Consider the following 18,301-nt stretch of genomic DNA (forward strand, 5'->3'; position numbering starts at 1 on the left):
CAGCAGGGCAGAGGAAGAGGCTAGCAGCTACCAGACAGATCATTGGCACAGTACTTCCTGCCACACACTGCACCTCCACGCTAGTTAGAGTAGAGGATGGAAGGAATGGCGTGTCATGACTGGCTGATCACCTCCCCCACACTGCCCCCCCACCCCACACCACCCTGCTGAGAGGGAGTGACTGGCCTGTGGAAGCTTGCCCCCCGACCCCTCCAGGCCCAAACCAGCATGCAAGTCAGAGTTCTGGGTCATGTTTACAACCAATAATTGATGCAAGGGTCTCTTGCCGTCTCACACACCCCACGCAGAGCCCAACACATTCCGCTCAGGCTCACAGCACGCCATCCCAACAAGTTTGGGGAATCCACATTTTTCCCATTGTCTGGGAGCAAGTCAGCTGAGGGACACAAGATGAGAGAAGGTGGTGTGTGATGTGCATCCAAGTCCAGATGATGAAATATCAATGTGATCAGACCCACGCCGCACCATCGAGCGACCCCAGACAAGGTGGGCCGTGCCACACATGGCTCTGAGAGCGAGGTTCCCTATTTGGGGGAACCGGGAGAAAGCACTCGTGTCCAGTAACAGTGATGATACTGCCGCGCACACAGAACTGCTTCCAAAGGGAACGAGAGGGAAAATAGGCCATCGTGTAAAACAGCCGCGCAGCTCATGTGCTCACTGATTGGCTGGAGCCAGTCGGTCACATGGCTGCAATAAGCAGCCTGCCACCAAAGTCGCGTGACAAGCCGTTGTCAATCGTGGGTCATGTGACTTTTCCCCTGCAGCCTGCCTTTCATGCTCAAGCATTTCCATGACAACGGCATGCGGGCAATCTCCGAGTGAGCCACCGATGACAAAAGGTGCAAAATCAGAGGCCAAAAGAGAAACTGCAAAGCATTATGGGAACTTTGAATTTAGCCATAAAATAGAGCTCCTAAGGATTAACGTCCCTTCAAGACGGGGCGCCCCCTGTTGGACCTCCTGACCCCAGGCCTGGGGGCTGAAATCCTCAGTGCATGGGGGAAAAGCTACCCGCTATTTGGTCCACGACCCACTTACATGTCTCCAAAGCTTCGTCAGAAAAAAAGCTTGTCTCAAAGGAGACCAGGCAGGGGGGAGGGTCACTTTAAATGAAGGAAACACACAGGCCTCTTTTGACCAATGTCCCCCCGCCCACCCATTCACAGTGCACCTGCCCTGTGGACGCTGATGCACCAGCCCCCCCGAGCCACAACAGCAAGGCTACTATAAGCCAGACCATCTTGCTTCCACGATGCTGCTCGACCTCAGTACCCACCACCCCATCAATCTGATCTCATGCATGATCAAGAAAAACGTCAGATAGAGCTGCTACTAGTGTATGTCTACAAAGGAATTACTTCACATCTTGAATCTTCTAGTCACATAGTGCTCCTTATGTGCTGCTCCATCTGCTGGTCTGGAGGAAGAGGTGCCGCTTACCTTGTACACCTGTCCGTAGGTGCCATTCCCCACCAGCTCCACCAGCTCAAATATTCCTGCGGGGTCCTGCAAGAACAGAGAAGAACTGGGTTAAGGAAGAAGTGAGGATTACACAAACCGCCCAAGTTATACCAAAAAATGGACCCTAACCACTACTCCCTCTGCTATTATACTCAGTACATCACAAGTCCAGAGTCTGCTGATCTCGAAAGTCAGTCACAGAGGAGAGGAAACACCCTGCGATGCAAACCCCCCCCCCTCCAAAATGGCCATGTGTCTGCTATCGACCCTTCTGTCCAGTGCCTTCTGAACAGTCACATGTAAACTCCATGGGCCCCCTTTACTCTGCATCAACGGAGTGGGAGACTCACAGGAAGTGGCACCCGCCTCGACCCTTCAGACACAAGATGTGGCCATGGAAACCAGCTCCCAGCATCCACCAGTACTCCAGCTAAACCAAAGGTACCAGAATGTAGATGGACAGTGCAGGATACACTGTGGCACCCTGGGTGGATACGCACTGAGCCCCAAGAGTGGGGGCCACTCTGGCAAACCAGGATCAGAAGCCCTGCACCCAAGAGGAGGCGACTTCCTGTCACTGATCCCTCCGTTTAGCATCTGACAAGAAGTTGTTGTGTCCAGGCAATATGTTTGAGACCCTCTGCCCTGACTGACAAACCCATGTGGAATGCCGTGCCAACCTAGGGCTTACTTCAGCTGGGGTACGAGCCAATGTGGGGGGGATGTCCATGGGCGAGACAGACTATGCTGTAGCATCTCCAGATGTGGCATTAGGCGGTTCCAGCTCATTGAGCTTCATCACTTCTCCTCTGATGCCCAGGCTCCTGTGACCCCGCCCTCTTATGACCCCACCCTGCGTACCGGGGCATTTTCCCCTGTGCAATAGCACCCCTCTGAGCGTCAGGGAGCACATGAAGGCGCACCCCTTTGACCTTTAGGCTGAGATAGCGTGAGGGGTTGGAGGGGTTTATCTCAAGGGAGGGGTCACCCTGATGGGACCTGTCAGCCCAGGGCACCACATACACAGCAGCTGAGCCACAATGTGCTGACTGCTACCACTTCCTGATCAGTCACGTGACCTGCTGCGAGGCACAATGTTGAGTCGGAGGTGGGTGCCGTAGGGCAGATACTGCTCTACTTCAGCTGCCCCTCCCCCACCCACCAGCCGACCACATAACTTTAGCAGGGCTTCTGCGAGGAAGATGCAAACATGTTAAGGCCATCCATATGCCTTCCAGCACATTCCGGCCTGCATGCCTCCCTGTAGTGGGTGGGGCCTGTGCCCAGGGATCTGACTTTTCACCTAGAAACGGGATCCGTCACGTTACCGTTAAACCGTCATGGAGGGACAGGGGTAAACAGTACAGACGTGAACAAACTGCCCCAACGTGTAACTAACAAAAGATAAACATGCATGTAGCTTGCGTGTGTATGTTCTGCTGCGCATGTCGTGTGTACATAGCAAGAGCAAACTGCCAAAATCACTTTCCAAGAAAAATGCCAGCCTGGGTTGGAGCGCAAGAATAAAGAAATAAAGATAAAAGAGTAGGATGGGGCTCTGTGGGGTCACCCAGTTCCAGCGTCTGCTAAATATGGCCGCCCTGCTTCATTTAAGGCTGGCCGCACCCCCCACCCGCCTGCGGGATCTCTCTCAAAACATGACTTGGGGGGGTATTCAGATGAAATGCTGCAGGACACGAGTTTAAGGGTCCGACCGACTGCCTCACGTACCGCTGAAGGAAAGCTGTCCGGCACACGCTGCCACTCAGACACGCGCCCTGCAGGCCGATTGTAAGACTGCAGCTTACAGGGGTGGCATTTGGAAACCCAGCAGGGCTCACAGACTCACACAGACACAAAACTGACTCAGATATGACACAAAGCCGCAGGAAGTAACAGACAGGGGGCGCTGGTGAGAGAGACGGGGAGAGTGAAGCAAATGCAACACGGCGGCAGGAAGATACCGGCACACGCTGCCACCTCCTGTCATCCAAGTGAGAGAGTGGCTGCATGCGGCACTGATCCCAGATCAGCGAGGAAGGTGGGACACACTGTACGGTCACTGTGCAGAGGCACAGGGTCATGGGACGCCAGCCACCTGCTACTGCAAGGTTGCAGGTTCGAGTGTTTAACCCCAGAAAATATCAGGGCAGTCTCAGTGACAGAACAGCATGTGCCGGGTAAACAGAGCCGCTGTGTGCTGATTAATGTTTCTGCTAGAAACTGCTTTGGCGAGAGTATTCTGAAAGGGGCAGGGGTGGCCCCCACACAGCGCACTGCTCCCCCCCCACACACCAACCTTCACACTGTTCCTCATCTGATTCCATAACTGTAAATACAGGGATTGATGGTAGGACCCCCCAAAATGGCATAATGAGGGCATTACTGGAAGAACGTCACAACCTCAGCCTGCGTGGAACATCTCATCACACCATAATCTCATGGAATGAGGCACTTAAGAATATCTGGAACAGTTTATGACATAATATCTCACTAAGTGCTACACTGTCCTAAATCTAGGCCAACCATATAACATCAAAACCTCAGCAAATTAAGCAGGCATGGTGTGAAGTATGACATCACAACCTCAGTGAATGAGGTGTGCACGGGTTACATTATGACATCATCGGGCAAGCCCCAGGGAATGGCAGCAGATGTGTCAAACTTATGACAGGATGCGTGTATGTAAAGGAGAACTTTAAGTGAGATCAGTTCAGGACATAACAAGCAGATCATTTCATACAAGTGAGGTGTTGCAGTAGTCAATGATCCATGACACCTTACTGAGATACTTCAAAGGCCCTGTGCCCACTCTGATTCAAGGAAATGCTTCATATACACATATACATATACACATATACATATACATATATACATATATACATATATATAGTCAAATGACAATCCCAGATATCTCACCCCAACTTCATCTGTGTGGCATGTTGGAACCACACGACCTCTCCCAGCCTTGCAGACGTGTGAGCAGATGCATCAGAAGCACTGCAAGGCTTCTCTACACCCTGAGCAAACACAGAACACACCTTGTGCCAAGCTCTTGGGCACCACACCTCTTCTAACGGAGCTTTGATGGACATGACAGCCAGAGGGCCCATGAGACAGGACACACACCCAAACCACAGCTGTCAGGTAGACATCCACAGTCCATCCTAACTGAACTAAGCTATGGTCCCTCTGGAAGAATTTTCTGCCATTGTCTGCCTAAATGTCCCAAACACACTGAAGCGACACACCCACAGGTAAACATTCTACACCATGCCCATCTCCACTATCCCCCCAAAAGCCCCAGCATGCTGAGATCCGCTTACAGCCCCACCCACCTTCTATTCACTACAAACCGACACCCAAGCCTTACACTCTCATCCAATGAAACCACACCCACAACCCCCCCCCCCACACACACACACACACACACACACACACACACACACACACACACACACACACACACACACACACATTCCATTCAATGCCACGCCCCCCACCACGCCCACATTAATCAAAGCCCCACTTCTTATAGAATCCGCGCCCACTCGGACCTGCCAGGGCCAGCAGGTGAAACAAACCCATAGTTTTTAAATGGCACAGAAATGACACGTAAACACACGGCCGTATTTTGCATGGATGCCCGACAACGCAGTGACATTTCGTACGCGGCGCTTGGCCACTCAACAAGATGTTTCCAAAACTTCTTGAAAATGAAAGCACAACAGGAAGAGCAAACAAACCGCAGCAGTAAATCAAACCACAAGGGTCCGTTCGGATCGTCGGCTGTTACGGGTTTTCGGCATCAACGTGCTTCGGAGAACACCCAGAGTCCTCGTTGTGCCGTAGGTCGGCGTATAATACACATACACCTCCACAAATAAAAAAGCCCAGGAACCGGACCCGTGTCTCAACTTGCCCCGGCACTGCAGGTAAGGTCGCGTTGCGTAACTGGCGCCCATTGCAAGAAGAGTCCCCCCCCCTCCTTGAGATGGCCGCACTTGTCAAAAAGCACACACACAATCGCACACAGCACCGCTGCAAGCCCGTTACTGCAACCATTTCACATGGGAAGAAAACAAAGAGATAAGACGCGGGGCTGGCCCAAGCGGATAGCCTCCCGAGCGGCCGTCCGCGGCGCCCGGCACCTACCCGACAAAGACAAAGAGAAAAATACATCGGGGGGTCTTACACGTGTGCCGGGGGACTGCAATCTTAGTGTTACACCCCACTGATCTGTCTTGTTATGGGTGCAATAACGTGACAAACAAGCGCCCCGTCATAAATGCAGGTATTAAAAAGCACGGCTTTACCGAGAGCCACAAGCCGCACGGTACAGCATGTACTGCCGTCGGAAGACTGAACAGGAGGGGGTTTGTGTGCTTTTTGTCCTCCTGTGGGATCAGGAAAACAATTCCCCTTTTACAGACGGCCGCATAATATGAGGGGCGAGCCGGTGCGATGTGTCCTCGGTTAATATGAATTATAAAAATGGTGAGATAATTAACTAGCGGCGGTTATTTCAATCGGTGCATGCGCTCCTGTGATCACCTTAACCATCAGAACCGGGCACCCATCGGTCCAATGCAATCGGCCGCAGTGGCACCGCATAAAAGGGGACACACAAAATTCACCATTAATCACAATAATGAAACAGCCACACGACGGCATTCAGGTACTGTCCGTAACGAATCAGCAGCACGGAGGACGTGGGACGCCCGGTAACGTCTGTCCCGGTGTGTATCTATTTTTAGGGGCTCATTAGGTCATTGAGAAATAAGGCCGGTTTTATTCGCGTTTATCCATAGCGGGCTGGCACCGTGCATAAGCAATAAAAACGGGCGCGTTTTCCGGACTCACCCGCAGCGCAGATAGATCGATCTCGTCCAGACTTCGGGCAGGAGAATCACTCGCCATGTTTATTTTGCCAGATATTCTTTATATGATGGTAAAAAAAAAACAAGACCCAGACCCCCCCCCCCTTAGAAAATCCTCTTCGGTCACAGGTCTAGGTCACGTTAGTAGTAAAGCGCCCAGGCGACGTTTCTGCTTTTTTTAAGAATGAGAAAAAAAACAAGAAATGACAGTCCCTTTGTCGATGTGACAAAAAAAACCGGGAGCGTGCTCAGGAGGCTACATCGATGCGTGTAGCGACGGAAAACATGCCCGATGCTAAATGCATGGCCGCCTGCACCGCCTGCGGACTGGAGCGCGACCCAGCGCCTGCACGCGCACCGATGCGCTCCGCCACCGACTGTCAATCAGCGCCGTTTCCCGGGGGTGGTCAAGACGCCGGGGGGCGGGGGCACGCCCAACATGGCCACACCCCTAGTCCCTCCCCCCCCGGGGCCGTGCGTGAGTGTGCAGACAAGGAGGCGTTCCGCTGACATGATCACCGGAAAGTAACAAACCGAGCGAGCCCATACACCAAATGGAAATGCACGTTTACGCGACGATTAAGCGAATACGGAAGACCCCTTAGGCGTGGATCGGTATGTATGTGCGCGCACTGTAAATACAGAATGTAGGCGTTTATGCTTGGATGCTTCGGAAGTCGGAGATCAGTGAGAGATAACAGCCCGCTAGACTGTCAGGGCAAAGAGACTTAAACAGAAGTGACTGCACGCTTACACGTCGCCCCGGTTTAACAGGACTGTGATCCCCGTGCTGTCTTTGTTGTGGATAGTGCTGTAACCTTCAGGCTGCCCTGATACCTTCAGCTGGGAGAGTCTAAGCAGCGCCACATCGCAGGAGTCAGTGTCCCATTCAGTGTCTGCGTCAGGAATCTGGCTCTACTTCTCATCCTGTCCTGTTGGAAGCACAGGCTGTGCTTTCTTGCTAGGAAATCTGTCTGAGTGGGTGGGGGGTTCTCACCCTCGACACGTTGAACTGACCTAGTGACTAACCCTGCCACCTTCAGCTTTGACTCACAGCCCTTCGTACACATTTCATTGGAGGTCTCATGAGCCCTCATTAGTGATGATGACTGTATCTTTAGAATCTTTATGGTCTCCTGTCAAAGAATCAGGGACGAGGTTCTGGTGTTCTCCATATTGGCTAATAGCTTTCTCCCATTTTTTAATCATGCTTCGGTTGGAAAGTGGTGCTGAAAACAACTTTGTGACGTGCATGTTAAAACATCCATGCAGCCATTGGGCCTGGCATCTTAGGGCGAGGAGCAGGGCAACACCATGGATAGAATGTCAATCCATTAATACAATCACACTACGGGCAATTTACAGATGCCAAGCAACCTAACTATCTCCCCCACCTGTAAGGAGGCAACCTGTCCAATACAGGGAGAACATTAAAACTCCATATTCCCAGAGCGTCGTTGGAATTCGAACCACCAAACCTTGAAGGTGTGACGTAAACCGAGAATCAAACACAGAAGGCGAACTCATTAATGATGCAAAGGGGCGACGTGGCCGCGCTGAAGGAGACGTAGCCGTGTGGAGATTTTATTCTGCTTTCTCTTAACCCATTTCCACAGCGCCGCTTCTCTTGAGAGCGAACCACGGATGACGATAGCGACATGTCAGAAAACCACGGAGGGAGCAATCGGAAAAGGAGTTCATCAGCAGAAATAGCTCGGCTGGCCTGGCGAGTGTGGCATGTGCGTGTGTATGTGTGCGCGTGTGTATATGTGTTCATTCATAAGACTGCAGAAGCAGGTGGGCTGGTGCAGAATCCCATAACAGAAAAAAAAGATTTAAGAAAAAACTCTACTGTGAGCATATTTACTCAGGAAGCCGCATCTTGCAGCCTTGTGGAACATTCCAGAGCCACTGAAGGATATTTTCAAGCATGAAGAAGCCAGACAGTGACACAAGCAAAAGTGTCCATACAGGCTGGTGGGGAAGAGCGCCCCACTGTGGCCGAGCTGAGCCGGCACACCGGCGACCCGGTGGACCCACCTTCGCCACGTGCTGCTTATCTGGAGTGGACTTTCCAGGAAGTGGCTTGTTATGCTGCTGCAATTAACGTCAGTACCTGGGAGGCGCTGGTACCAGCCTGATAAGAATCGTGTCAGGTGACCGATGCGGGCGGCTGGAGCCGCGGAGCTGCACTGAGAGGCAGCTGTCTCAGGAAGTAGTAGATTCACACATGCAGCACTTACTGTTGCCGTTGGGCCCATTGGTGTGAAACCCCACCACCCCCATAATTCCACAGCAGATTAAAATTCTTTAAAAAAAAAAAAAAAGTTCAACCACTTGCATTTTTGACCTACATGTCATATGGTCTGTCTGGTACATGGCATGTGATTCTCACCCCTGCACTGACTGTTTGGCTGGCATCAGAGCACCCATGGGATCCACATTAGGGGGAGGAGTTGCAGACATCACGCAGACCAATAGCACAGGTTTAGAACTGATGCTGCTTTAGAAATCATCTTGCTTTGGCACATGTAGCCTGCAGGGGGCGCCCACTATTCCCTCAGATCACATCTGAGGACCAAATTGTCTCCGAAGTGTAGTAAAACCTGAAATTTCCCTACTTTTGGGGACACTTCTTCAGGTCCCCATTTGGATAACCTCAGTTTTATAAAAATCTGTGAATGCAATCAAAAAAGTAAAAATGCCAAAAGTCTTGTATTTGGGTTGGGTACTTATGGTTAAGGTTAGAGATGGGTAGAGGTTAAGGGTGTTGTGATTGGGATTAGGGTTTTTCCCCACAGAAATGAATGGACGGTTTTAGATAGGTACACCAACTTGTGTGTGTGTGTGTGTGTGTGTGTGTGTGTGAGCGGGTATACCTATCCTTATGGGGACACAATGTCCCCATAATGTGATAAATATCCATTTTTTTTCTCTTATGGGGACCAGGAAAATGGTCCTAAAACCCAATTTTATAAAAATCAGTGACTGCTATGAAAAAACGAAAAATGCAAAAACTTGTATTTTGCTTGGTCACTTATGGCTATGGATAGGACAGGGTGGGGGTTAAGGTTGTCATAGTTAGCGTTAGCATTTTTCCCATAGAAGTGAATGAGCGGGCCCCATTAGGATAGGTAAACCCTACATGTGTGTGTGTGTGTGTGTGTGTGTGTCCGTGTCCACACCTTCCCAGCCCTCGCGTGAATCGGTTCGTCACCGTGCGAATCACAGCCGCCCACAAAGAGCCGCTGTGTAATTAATGCGCATGTTAAACAGCTCAGAAAGAGGGGGTTGTTGGGGTGAGGAAGCCGGATTGTGTATTGGTCCAGAATAATACCGGCATGGGGGGGTTCGGGAAATGGATTGAATCAGCTGGAGGCAGAGTGAGTCAGACAGCCCCGCGGCAGCCAGCAAAGACCCCTCTGAACAGCAGAACTGGGACACGTTTGACCCATAACCTGGCTGACAGCAGCAGGAGGCGGCCTGTGTCTGGCCCACGGACGTCTGCCAGTGTCTTTGCTCCTGCTTAGTATCCCGGCTCTTTCAGCTGCGTGCTGGCCCCCGTCCAATCTGCCTGTCTATACGTTCACATCGTGAGGCACCCTCTGATTGGCTGAGAGCCAAAGGACATGCCCTCTGATTGCCCGAGAGCCATGGTTCGAATCATCTGATTAGTCAAGAGCCGTAGGACACGCCCTCTGATTGTCCAAGAGCCACAAGCAAAAGTACACTGATTGGCCAAGACCTGCACGATGCGCCCTTTGATGTGCCCGCAGACAGGCAGGGTCCGGTCCTCTTATTGGCCAAAAGCCGCAGGATGTGCCCTCCAATTCTGATTACCCCAGTGCCGAGGACTTGGATTGCCCGAGAGCCTTGGGACAAGCCTTCTGATTTGCCAAGAGCCACAGGATGCAGCCCTTTATTGACCAAGAGCAGCAGGCCAGGCCCTCTAATTGCCCAAGAGCTGCAAGACACACCAACTGCTCTGCCTCATGGACTCTTTCCTGGATAGGTGACCCAGCTCCAGCCCACGAATTGGACCAGCGAGGAGCTGCTTGGGGTGGAGTGCAGCTTGGTATGCACTGTTCTGGTCAGGGCCCGCGGACGCCCCCGCACGACTCACTGTGCTAAAAATACCCCCGAGAGGATGCCTTATGCAACAGCAGCACGTACATTCAGCACGGAGTGTGTCCGGTGCTAAGTGGGTCAGGGGGGTCTGGATGTCTGCCGGGGGCTCAACGGGGTCCTCACACACTTGGAACACGATGGACACGAGCTGGGGGGTCGGGGGGGCATATTCAATGAGGGAAACCACCGCAATTTATCCGTATGCAAATCAAGGAGCTGGCTTGGACAGAAAGCTGAAAATCTAGGCTGGAGGACTTTAAGGTGGATGACCCGGGTGGTGTAATACTGTAGACAAAGGGACAGCAGGCGTGCACCTCTAACAGGACCAGCTCCCCGAGAGAGCCCAGGATTCCTCAAAAATATTGATGCCTGGGATTGGCTGCTGTGGGGTCACCATGGCGATGTGAGGAAGGTGGCCTGCCCGCTTTGAGAACCTAGGTTGCAGGTGACTTCTGTGACGTCAGGGATCGCAAACATCAGTCATTATCTGTGACTGGCTGTAGGATGAGGGCGGAGTTTGGACTTGAGGTGCACCACTTCCTTACAAGGCGCCCTGAACAACGATCACACACCCGGTGCTGTTGGTAAGCGTGTTTTTCATGAACTGGCAGAAATGTGCAGTGAAAACGCTTAACCCAAAGGGTAAACAACCCAAAGGGTAACAACATATTAATTTCTCCAAGTGTGTTTCTTTTTCTGATTTCCTGATTCCCCAGGTAAACAAGGGCCAGGTGAACATCTCACCATCTCTGGACATTACCTGCGGTTGGAGTAATCCAGCTTGCGCAGACAAGCAGAATTCCTGCCCGTGCTGGTCCCTCACACGCCACGCCCTGCCCCAGCTCCATCTGACATTCCAAACCAGGAGACTGGGGGGGGGGGGGGGGGGGGGGGTCACAGGTCACAGATTAGAGTTTTTGGATTGGGGCAGAATGCTGCTATTCAAGCCCCTAAAGCCACCGGAAACACGGACCACACATCACGACACTGTTTACAAACATATTATTTATATTATTTACAAATAACCAAGCAGCTGTCATCGAGAGAATGACAAATGCTATCATAAAACCCATTGAAGCTGGAGTGAATTACGCTCTTAACCAGGTCCAGATCAAAGGTGGAGAAGTTCGGCTGCTTGGGTCCCGTCGGACTGGCTGCTATAGCGTCTGTGCATTCAGGTGGGAGCACCGATGCAGGACGTGTCGGGACATGCGACGCTGCGCGAGAAGCTCCTCACTGTGGCACGTCTGAGAAGTGCACTTGAAGCATTAAGGAGAATCCAAGGGACTGAAATATCATAACTGTCAACAGCACGAAGTGTTGAAACCTTTTGTTTTTACTGGACAGAAATACTTTGGGCAAAAAATGAAGCATGAGGTCCACTGGAAAGAGAGCTCATGAGCTCATGAAGAAGCAGGGAGTGGGGCAAGAAGCCACAGCAAGGTGCAATGGTGCCCCCCTCTGGGCAGAACATCACACTGCGCATGGCATATAGAACAGCGGGCATGGCAAGATGTCAGGCAGGAAGTCAGGAGCAGGACAAATTAGCCCAGCAGATCATCTTGGTGCGGTTACATGATTCAGAGCACCAAACAGAAATCTCTGTTCTCCGCTTGGAGACAGATGACGGACCATGAGACGGACCTTCTCGGGTGCTGTAAGTCTCCAAAAACCCACCGTGAAGCAGGAACCCTCCACCAATCCCAGGAAAAATGCAGCTTCAGCCCAGAGACAGGCCACACTGTCAGCCCCCAAATAAGATAAAGTTCATGAAAAAGCAGGGGGTGGCATCCAGAAAGTGAGGCTGCATCATACAGGAATCCGAGCGCATGCGGCAGGGTAAGGGCCGAGGCTTATTTCAGCAGCTCTTTCACGAACGATATACTCCCTAAAAAAATCCTCATAACAGAAATCACGTAAGATCAGGTTTGCATAGTGTTAGTGGTCAGTATCAGTAAAATTATATTAGATATAATAAATATGCACGTTTCTGGGCGTGGTCTTTGTGGACACCTCCAGGGCAGGATCCTAGGTCCTGAGGCCTCTTCATTTTTCCATTCCATCATATGGTTTTGGAGATGAGGATGTCATATGGCTGGTATTGCCTCAGGTCCAGATCTCCATGGGTACCATGGCCTCCTTGGAGCCCACCGAGGGAAGCAGGTTCTGCTCGCTTAGGAAGTGTAAGGGGAACTGGACCAGGAAGCCACGGATCTTCTTGAGCTCCTCCTGCGCTCGGCCTGGGTCCTCCTTGTCCAGGCCCGACTTGGACAGAAATGTCTCCAGCTCCATCATGTTTCTTACATCACTGGAGGGCAGGCAGCGGAACACCTGAAACAGACAGGATGTGATGTCAGAGGCAGCCAGGAAGTAAAGGCAGCGTTTTCCCAACCTAGTCTGGGGGACTCCCAGACAGTCAACATTTTTGCCAGCCAACTAAGAACAAAGAATTCCTGGTATGTGTGTATGCACTGTATGGGGGTCCTCGAGGACTGGGCTGGAAACGCTGATGTAAGGGACAGCCACAAAGTGACAGGGGGTATTTGACATTTACAGCACCGACAACAACATCCTCTGTGACACGTGAGCCAAGGATACAGGCTCAAGTTCCGTCACCATAGAAACCCGTCCTTCGCCATAAGAAGGGAGTGAAGCTCACATACCTTCTGGTAGATGGTTGCATTACGGGCTGCAGTTGCCATCCACACCTCTTTGTAGAAGCGGTCGCTCACAGGGTCGGACACGTCAATGGAGGGGTCCGTGAGGGCGCCCAAGATGATCCTGTTGGGCAAACATTCGTCAGCTGATCTCCTAGGGGTACAGGATTCATGACATCCAACAGCCAAGAGCCCTAGGTGAATGGGGTCATCCAGCACATAATGGGGTCGTGACCCACCTGAAGCACTCCAGACGCAGCTGCAGGCCGAACCTCCCCGCCTGGTACTCCTGGCCATCCATGACCACGGCCACTGTCTCTGTGTCTTCCACGATGACGGCCACCTCGCTGTCGCGCTTTCCCAGCATGCTCCGGTCATTGATGTTGGCGGAGCCTGGCAGGAGGCATGGATTCAAGGCGGGCCCCATGAGTGATGACCTCACTCCCCCCAACCTCCCAAACAGACATCGTTCGAATTCCCATTTACAAAGGAGGAAGAGGAGGAGATAGAAAGCTGGATCAAGTGTACAGCAGTTCCATTCAATCTTATGGTCCAACTGAAGACCCTCGTGCTTCGAGGCTCCACATGGCTACACTTCACGGATAAAAGTCCCTTGGGTGTAACCCCCTCCCAAGCTGGGCCAGCAGTGCAACATCCTGACAGTAGGGGGCGCAGTCAAATCACAACAAATCGGCTCTGACCACATAAAGCATATGATGGATGAAATATAAATGGGGTCTAACTGCACATCCATTAATAAAATGTGCCGGAGCATTAGCTTCACTTACAGCTATTGATCGTGAAAGCTGCTCCCTTCTCTCGTGTCAAGGGTGCGAGACACACTATCTGCGGTGAATTATTCACCGGATCAGCCAGGCCAGATTCACACCCACACAACAGGAATGCAGATACAAGGGCCAGGCAGAGGGAATCCTCAGGGAGTAAAGACACAGACCAGCCACCCTGGGAGTTACCACCCTCCTCACCGATGATGACGGTGTTGTCGTCGACGATGAGCATCTTGCTGTGCACGTATATTAGCTCTGTCACCAGACGGCCCTCCAGCTCGGCGTGGGTTCGTAACCCACCAAAGGAGATGTAGTTAATCCACTGGTCCCCCACTGCGGGACAGAGAAGACGTAGTTAATGCACTGCCCCCTATAGGACACAAGAGATGTAGGTAATGCTCTGTCCACTGTAGGACAGAGGAGATCTAGGTAATGCACTGTCCACTGTAGGACCGAGGAGATCTAGGTAATGCACTGTCCACTGTAGGACCGAGGAGATCTAGGTAATGCACTGTCCACTGTAGGACAGAGGAGATCTAGGTAATGCACTGCTCACTGTAGGACAGAGGAGATCTAGGTAATGCACTGTCCACTGTAGGACAGAGGAGATCTAGGTAATGCACTGCCCACTGTAGGACAGAGGAGATCTAGGTAATGCACTGCCCTCTGTAGGACAGAGGAGATCTAGGTAATGCATTGCCCTCTGTAGGACAGAGGAGATCTAGGTAATGCACTGTCCACTGTAGGACAGAGGAGATCTAGGTAATGCACTGCCCACTGTAGGACAGAGAAGATCTAGGTAATGCATTCCCCTCTGTAGGACAGAGGAGATCTAGGTAATGCACTGCCCACTGTAGGACAGAGGAGATCTAGGTAATGCATTGCCCTCTGTAGGACAGAGGAGATCTAGGTAATGCACTGCCCACTGTAGGACAGAGGAGATCTAGGTAATGCACTGTCCACTGTAGGACAGAGGAGATCTAGTCAATCTGGTGCCCAAACCCTGCCCCTTTCAGCCCCATTGCCTAAGCCACTGCACCCACAGTGACACCGAGTTCCAAATTCAGAGCCAAAACACGGCTCTTGAACCAGCAGGTTCTGCGTCACTGATGGCATGTAAAGTTGATGAGTTGATGAGTACTTACTCTCCTGCTTGAGCTGTGAGACAATGGAGTAGTCGCCTCGGATCATCGTCCTGGGGCAGAGAGAGACAGATGATTTCCAGGAAGGGGCACTCATAAAGGAGTGGGGGGGGGGAAGGGGCACTCATAAAGGAGTGGGGGGGGGAAGGGGCACTCATAAAGGAGTGGGGGGGTCAGAGGCTCCACTGGAGTTTGGGTAGAAATACATGAGCATGGGCCTGTTCATCGTGCCGCTGATAATCACCATCTTAGCTAATCTACTAAAAACAACAGCTGGGCTGGAAACTTTAGCCTGGACAGGAAGGTTTAAACAGGACTGGTCGGTCTTTAGAAATGGATCTGTAGAACTTTTTGTTAATTTGGGGGGGGGGGGTGAGATAGTGGAAGTGAGATAAGCAAAGGCGAAAAACTGCTCTGTCATAGCAGAGAGCTGTGGCGACAGTGAAAAAGCGGCTGCCTGAAGCGCTGGGCCATCTGTCTCCAGGCATTATGGGAGCCACGTCTTCATGGCAAACCATGTACACAGGGGACAGAAGCATAAGAGAGGTATAGCAGGCCAGGGATCTGCATGGGGCAGCGTGCCAGCAGAAGCTGAACCTTCTGAGTAAGAGTGGCACAGCTGTTCTATGGCTGGAGTGTCCTGCATGGCTCAGTGCTGAGAATGCAGGCTTATCTCCATCACATTTACACGCAAGTCACACTCACGGTGCCTAAATTGGTGGGTGGACTGGAGTGTTGTACAAGGACTTCTATAGCACAGCCTGCCAAGCAGTCATAGGACCTGTCATACATTAGTATGGCCTGCTTGTTGGTCACGTGACCCATCTTACATTGATACGACCTGCCTAGCGGTCACATGACCCATCTTATATTAGCACAGCCTGCCCGGCAGTCATAGGACCTGTCATACATTAGTATGGCCTGCTTGTTGGTCACGTGACCCATCTTACATTGATACGACCTGCCTAGCGGTCACATGACCCATCTAATATTAGCACAGCCTGCCCGGCAGTCAAATGACCTGTCATACATTAGTATGGCCTGCTTGTTGGTCACGTGACCCATCTTACATTGATACGACCTGCCTAGCGCTCACATGACCCATCTTATATTAGCACAGCCTGCCAAGCAGTCATAGGACCTGTCATACATTAGTATAGCCTGCTTGTTGGTCACGTGACCCATCTTACATTGATACGACCTGCCTAGCGCTCACATGACCCATCTTATATTAGCACAGCCTGCCCGGCAGTCATATGACCTGTCATACATTAGTATGGCCTGCTTGTTGGTCACGTGACCTATTTTACATTGATACGACCTGCCTAGCGGTCACATGAACCATCTTATATTAGCACAGCCTGCCAAGCAGTCATAGGACCTGTCATACATTAGTATGGCCTGCTTGTTGGTCACGTGACCCATCTTACATTGATACGACCTGCCTAGCGCTCACATGACCCATCTTATATTAGCACAGCCTGCCAAGCAGTCATAGGACCTGTCATACATTAGTATGGCCTGCTTGTTGGTCACGTGACCCATCTTACATTGATACGACCTGCCTAGCGGTCACATGACCCATCTTATATTAGCACAGCCTGCCAAGCAGTCATAGGACCTGTCATACATTAGTATGGCCTGCTTTTTGGTCACGTGACCCCTCTTACATTGATATGACCTGCCTAGCGGTCACATGACCCATCTTATATTAGCACAGCCTGCCAAGCAGTCATAGGACCTGTCATACATTAGTATGGCCTGCTTTTTGGTCACGTGACCCATCTTACATTGATATGACCTGCCTAGCGGTCACATGACCCATCTTATATTAGCACAGCCTGCCCGGCAGTCATGCAGCCTGTCTTACATTAACATTAGGAATGGGCAGTTCCACATTTTTCCAGTTCTGATCCGATTCTGATATACAACTGCTGATACTGATGCAGATTCTGATACAAGAGCTCATTTGACATTAATATATAGACACACACACACTTTATTCTTACAAATATCCCACAAATAAATGAAATGTATACAAATGCCGAAAAATCTTTAATGAGGCTGCTAGAAACATACATAACGTACTGTTCCCCCTCATTTGTACTTCTTGTTCTAAGTGTTTGAGGCATTTGCAGTTCAGTTTGGATATCTCCCAAGCGAGGATAGGTAAGTGGCGAATACTTAAAATGCCACACAATTTTTCTCCCACTGGCAACAGTGTCACTTACACATTGTTGCAACCGCAGCCCCTCGTCTATCACAAGCTGCAGCGAGTGCGCAAAACAGCCCAAGCCAGTGACTCCCAAACCATCCATTGCTTTATTCATATTACTCGGGATGTCTTGTGCAATTGTGTGCACTTTGTTTAGTGGGATTTTCCATTAAATACTACTCCCACCTCTCAAAACTTTGATTTTATAAAGACTGCAAATTGCTGTGCTAATAGTTGTTGTTTCAAGCATAAAATACTTCCAGACCGTCACCCTCTTATCCGATGTTCTTGCGCTCTTTGTACTGCAAAGGGTATGCGCATGACATCACAGCAGGACGGAAGTCACTGCGCTCACACTCACTGAGTGGCAAAAAAAAGTGAGTGGCAGAAAAACATCTAAAATGGGAAAGAGTTGTCATGCAATTGATTGTACAAAGAGATTTAACACGAAACAGGATCTTTTTACAAACTGCCAAAAACTAAGTGTAAGATAAGCAAGTACCGGATGTGGATCAGTCACATGTGGATGATACCCGATCCGTTTAATAGGCTGAATATCAGATCGATGCATCTCTAATTAGCATGGCTTATCTGCCAGTCACGTGACCTGTCTTACATTAGTAGGTCTGCCTGCCAGTCACGTGACCTGTCTTACATTAGTAGGTCTGCCTGCCAGTCACGTGACCTATCTTACATTAGTAGGTCTGCCTGCCAGTCACGTGACCTGAATTACATTAGCACAGTCTGCCTGGCGGTCACGCAACTTATGTTACATTAATGTGGCTTGCCTGGCAGTCACATGCCCAGTGGACATGTGTCTCCTCCCTCATCTTCTTTCTCCTCACCTGTAGTTGAAGTGCATTACAGCCTGGAGGGCACTGCCCCCACCGGTGTTGATGTCACCCTCGAACCCGGGCAGCAGCGGGGTCACCACGTACACGCGATACTTCTTGTTCTCCCTGTGATGGTAGGAGAAAGTGTCACGTGACGAAGGCGGGGCAAAGCG

The 18,301-nt window shown here is 51.0% G+C and overlaps 2 protein-coding genes and 1 long non-coding RNA gene across 8 annotated transcripts in view; all 3 read right to left on the bottom strand.

Moving 5' to 3' along the window:
* The window catches only part of LOC125740590 (traf2 and NCK-interacting protein kinase-like), a 33,896-nt gene extending 27,161 nt beyond the window's left edge, over window positions 1-6,735 (bottom strand). The window contains exons 1-2 of the mRNA XM_049011940.1: window positions 6,349-6,735; window positions 1,465-1,530 (exon numbers count right to left, since the gene is read on the bottom strand). Coding sequence (XP_048867897.1) covers window positions 1,465-1,530; window positions 6,349-6,405 — 123 coding nt within the window. The 5' untranslated portion in view covers window positions 6,406-6,735. The remainder of the gene's footprint in view (window positions 1-1,464; window positions 1,531-6,348) is intronic.
* Window positions 6,736-11,483: 4,748 nt separating this feature from the next.
* The window catches only part of LOC125740591 (phospholipase D1-like), a 37,126-nt gene continuing 30,308 nt past the window's right edge, over window positions 11,484-18,301 (bottom strand). For all 4 annotated transcript variants that reach the window (XM_049011941.1, XM_049011944.1, XM_049011943.1 and 1 more), the window contains 6 exons: window positions 18,141-18,254; window positions 15,084-15,133; window positions 14,137-14,271; window positions 13,390-13,543; window positions 13,157-13,274; window positions 11,484-12,824 (listed from right to left, as the gene is read on the bottom strand). In XM_049011941.1, the coding sequence (XP_048867898.1) occupies window positions 12,600-12,824; window positions 13,157-13,274; window positions 13,390-13,543; window positions 14,137-14,271; window positions 15,084-15,133; window positions 18,141-18,254 (796 nt within the window). In that variant the 3' untranslated portion in view covers window positions 11,484-12,599. The remainder of the gene's footprint in view (window positions 12,825-13,156; window positions 13,275-13,389; window positions 13,544-14,136; window positions 14,272-15,083; window positions 15,134-18,140; window positions 18,255-18,301) is intronic.
* Window positions 15,230-16,753, bottom strand: LOC125740595 (uncharacterized). 3 transcript variants are annotated; one of them, XR_007397672.1, is made up of 3 exons: window positions 16,462-16,753; window positions 16,102-16,341; window positions 15,230-15,981 (listed from the first exon to the last, which is right to left on the bottom strand). It is a non-coding gene; the product is annotated as an uncharacterized LOC125740595 (long non-coding RNA). The 3 variants fall into 3 exon arrangements; XR_007397671.1 differs by having other exon boundaries at window positions 15,230-16,041; window positions 16,162-16,281; window positions 16,402-16,753; XR_007397670.1 differs by having other exon boundaries at window positions 16,102-16,281; window positions 16,402-16,753.

Source organism: Brienomyrus brachyistius, chromosome 4 (genome assembly GCF_023856365.1).
Source record: "Brienomyrus brachyistius isolate T26 chromosome 4, BBRACH_0.4, whole genome shotgun sequence".
Lineage (NCBI taxonomy): Eukaryota > Metazoa > Chordata > Actinopteri > Osteoglossiformes > Mormyridae > Brienomyrus > Brienomyrus brachyistius.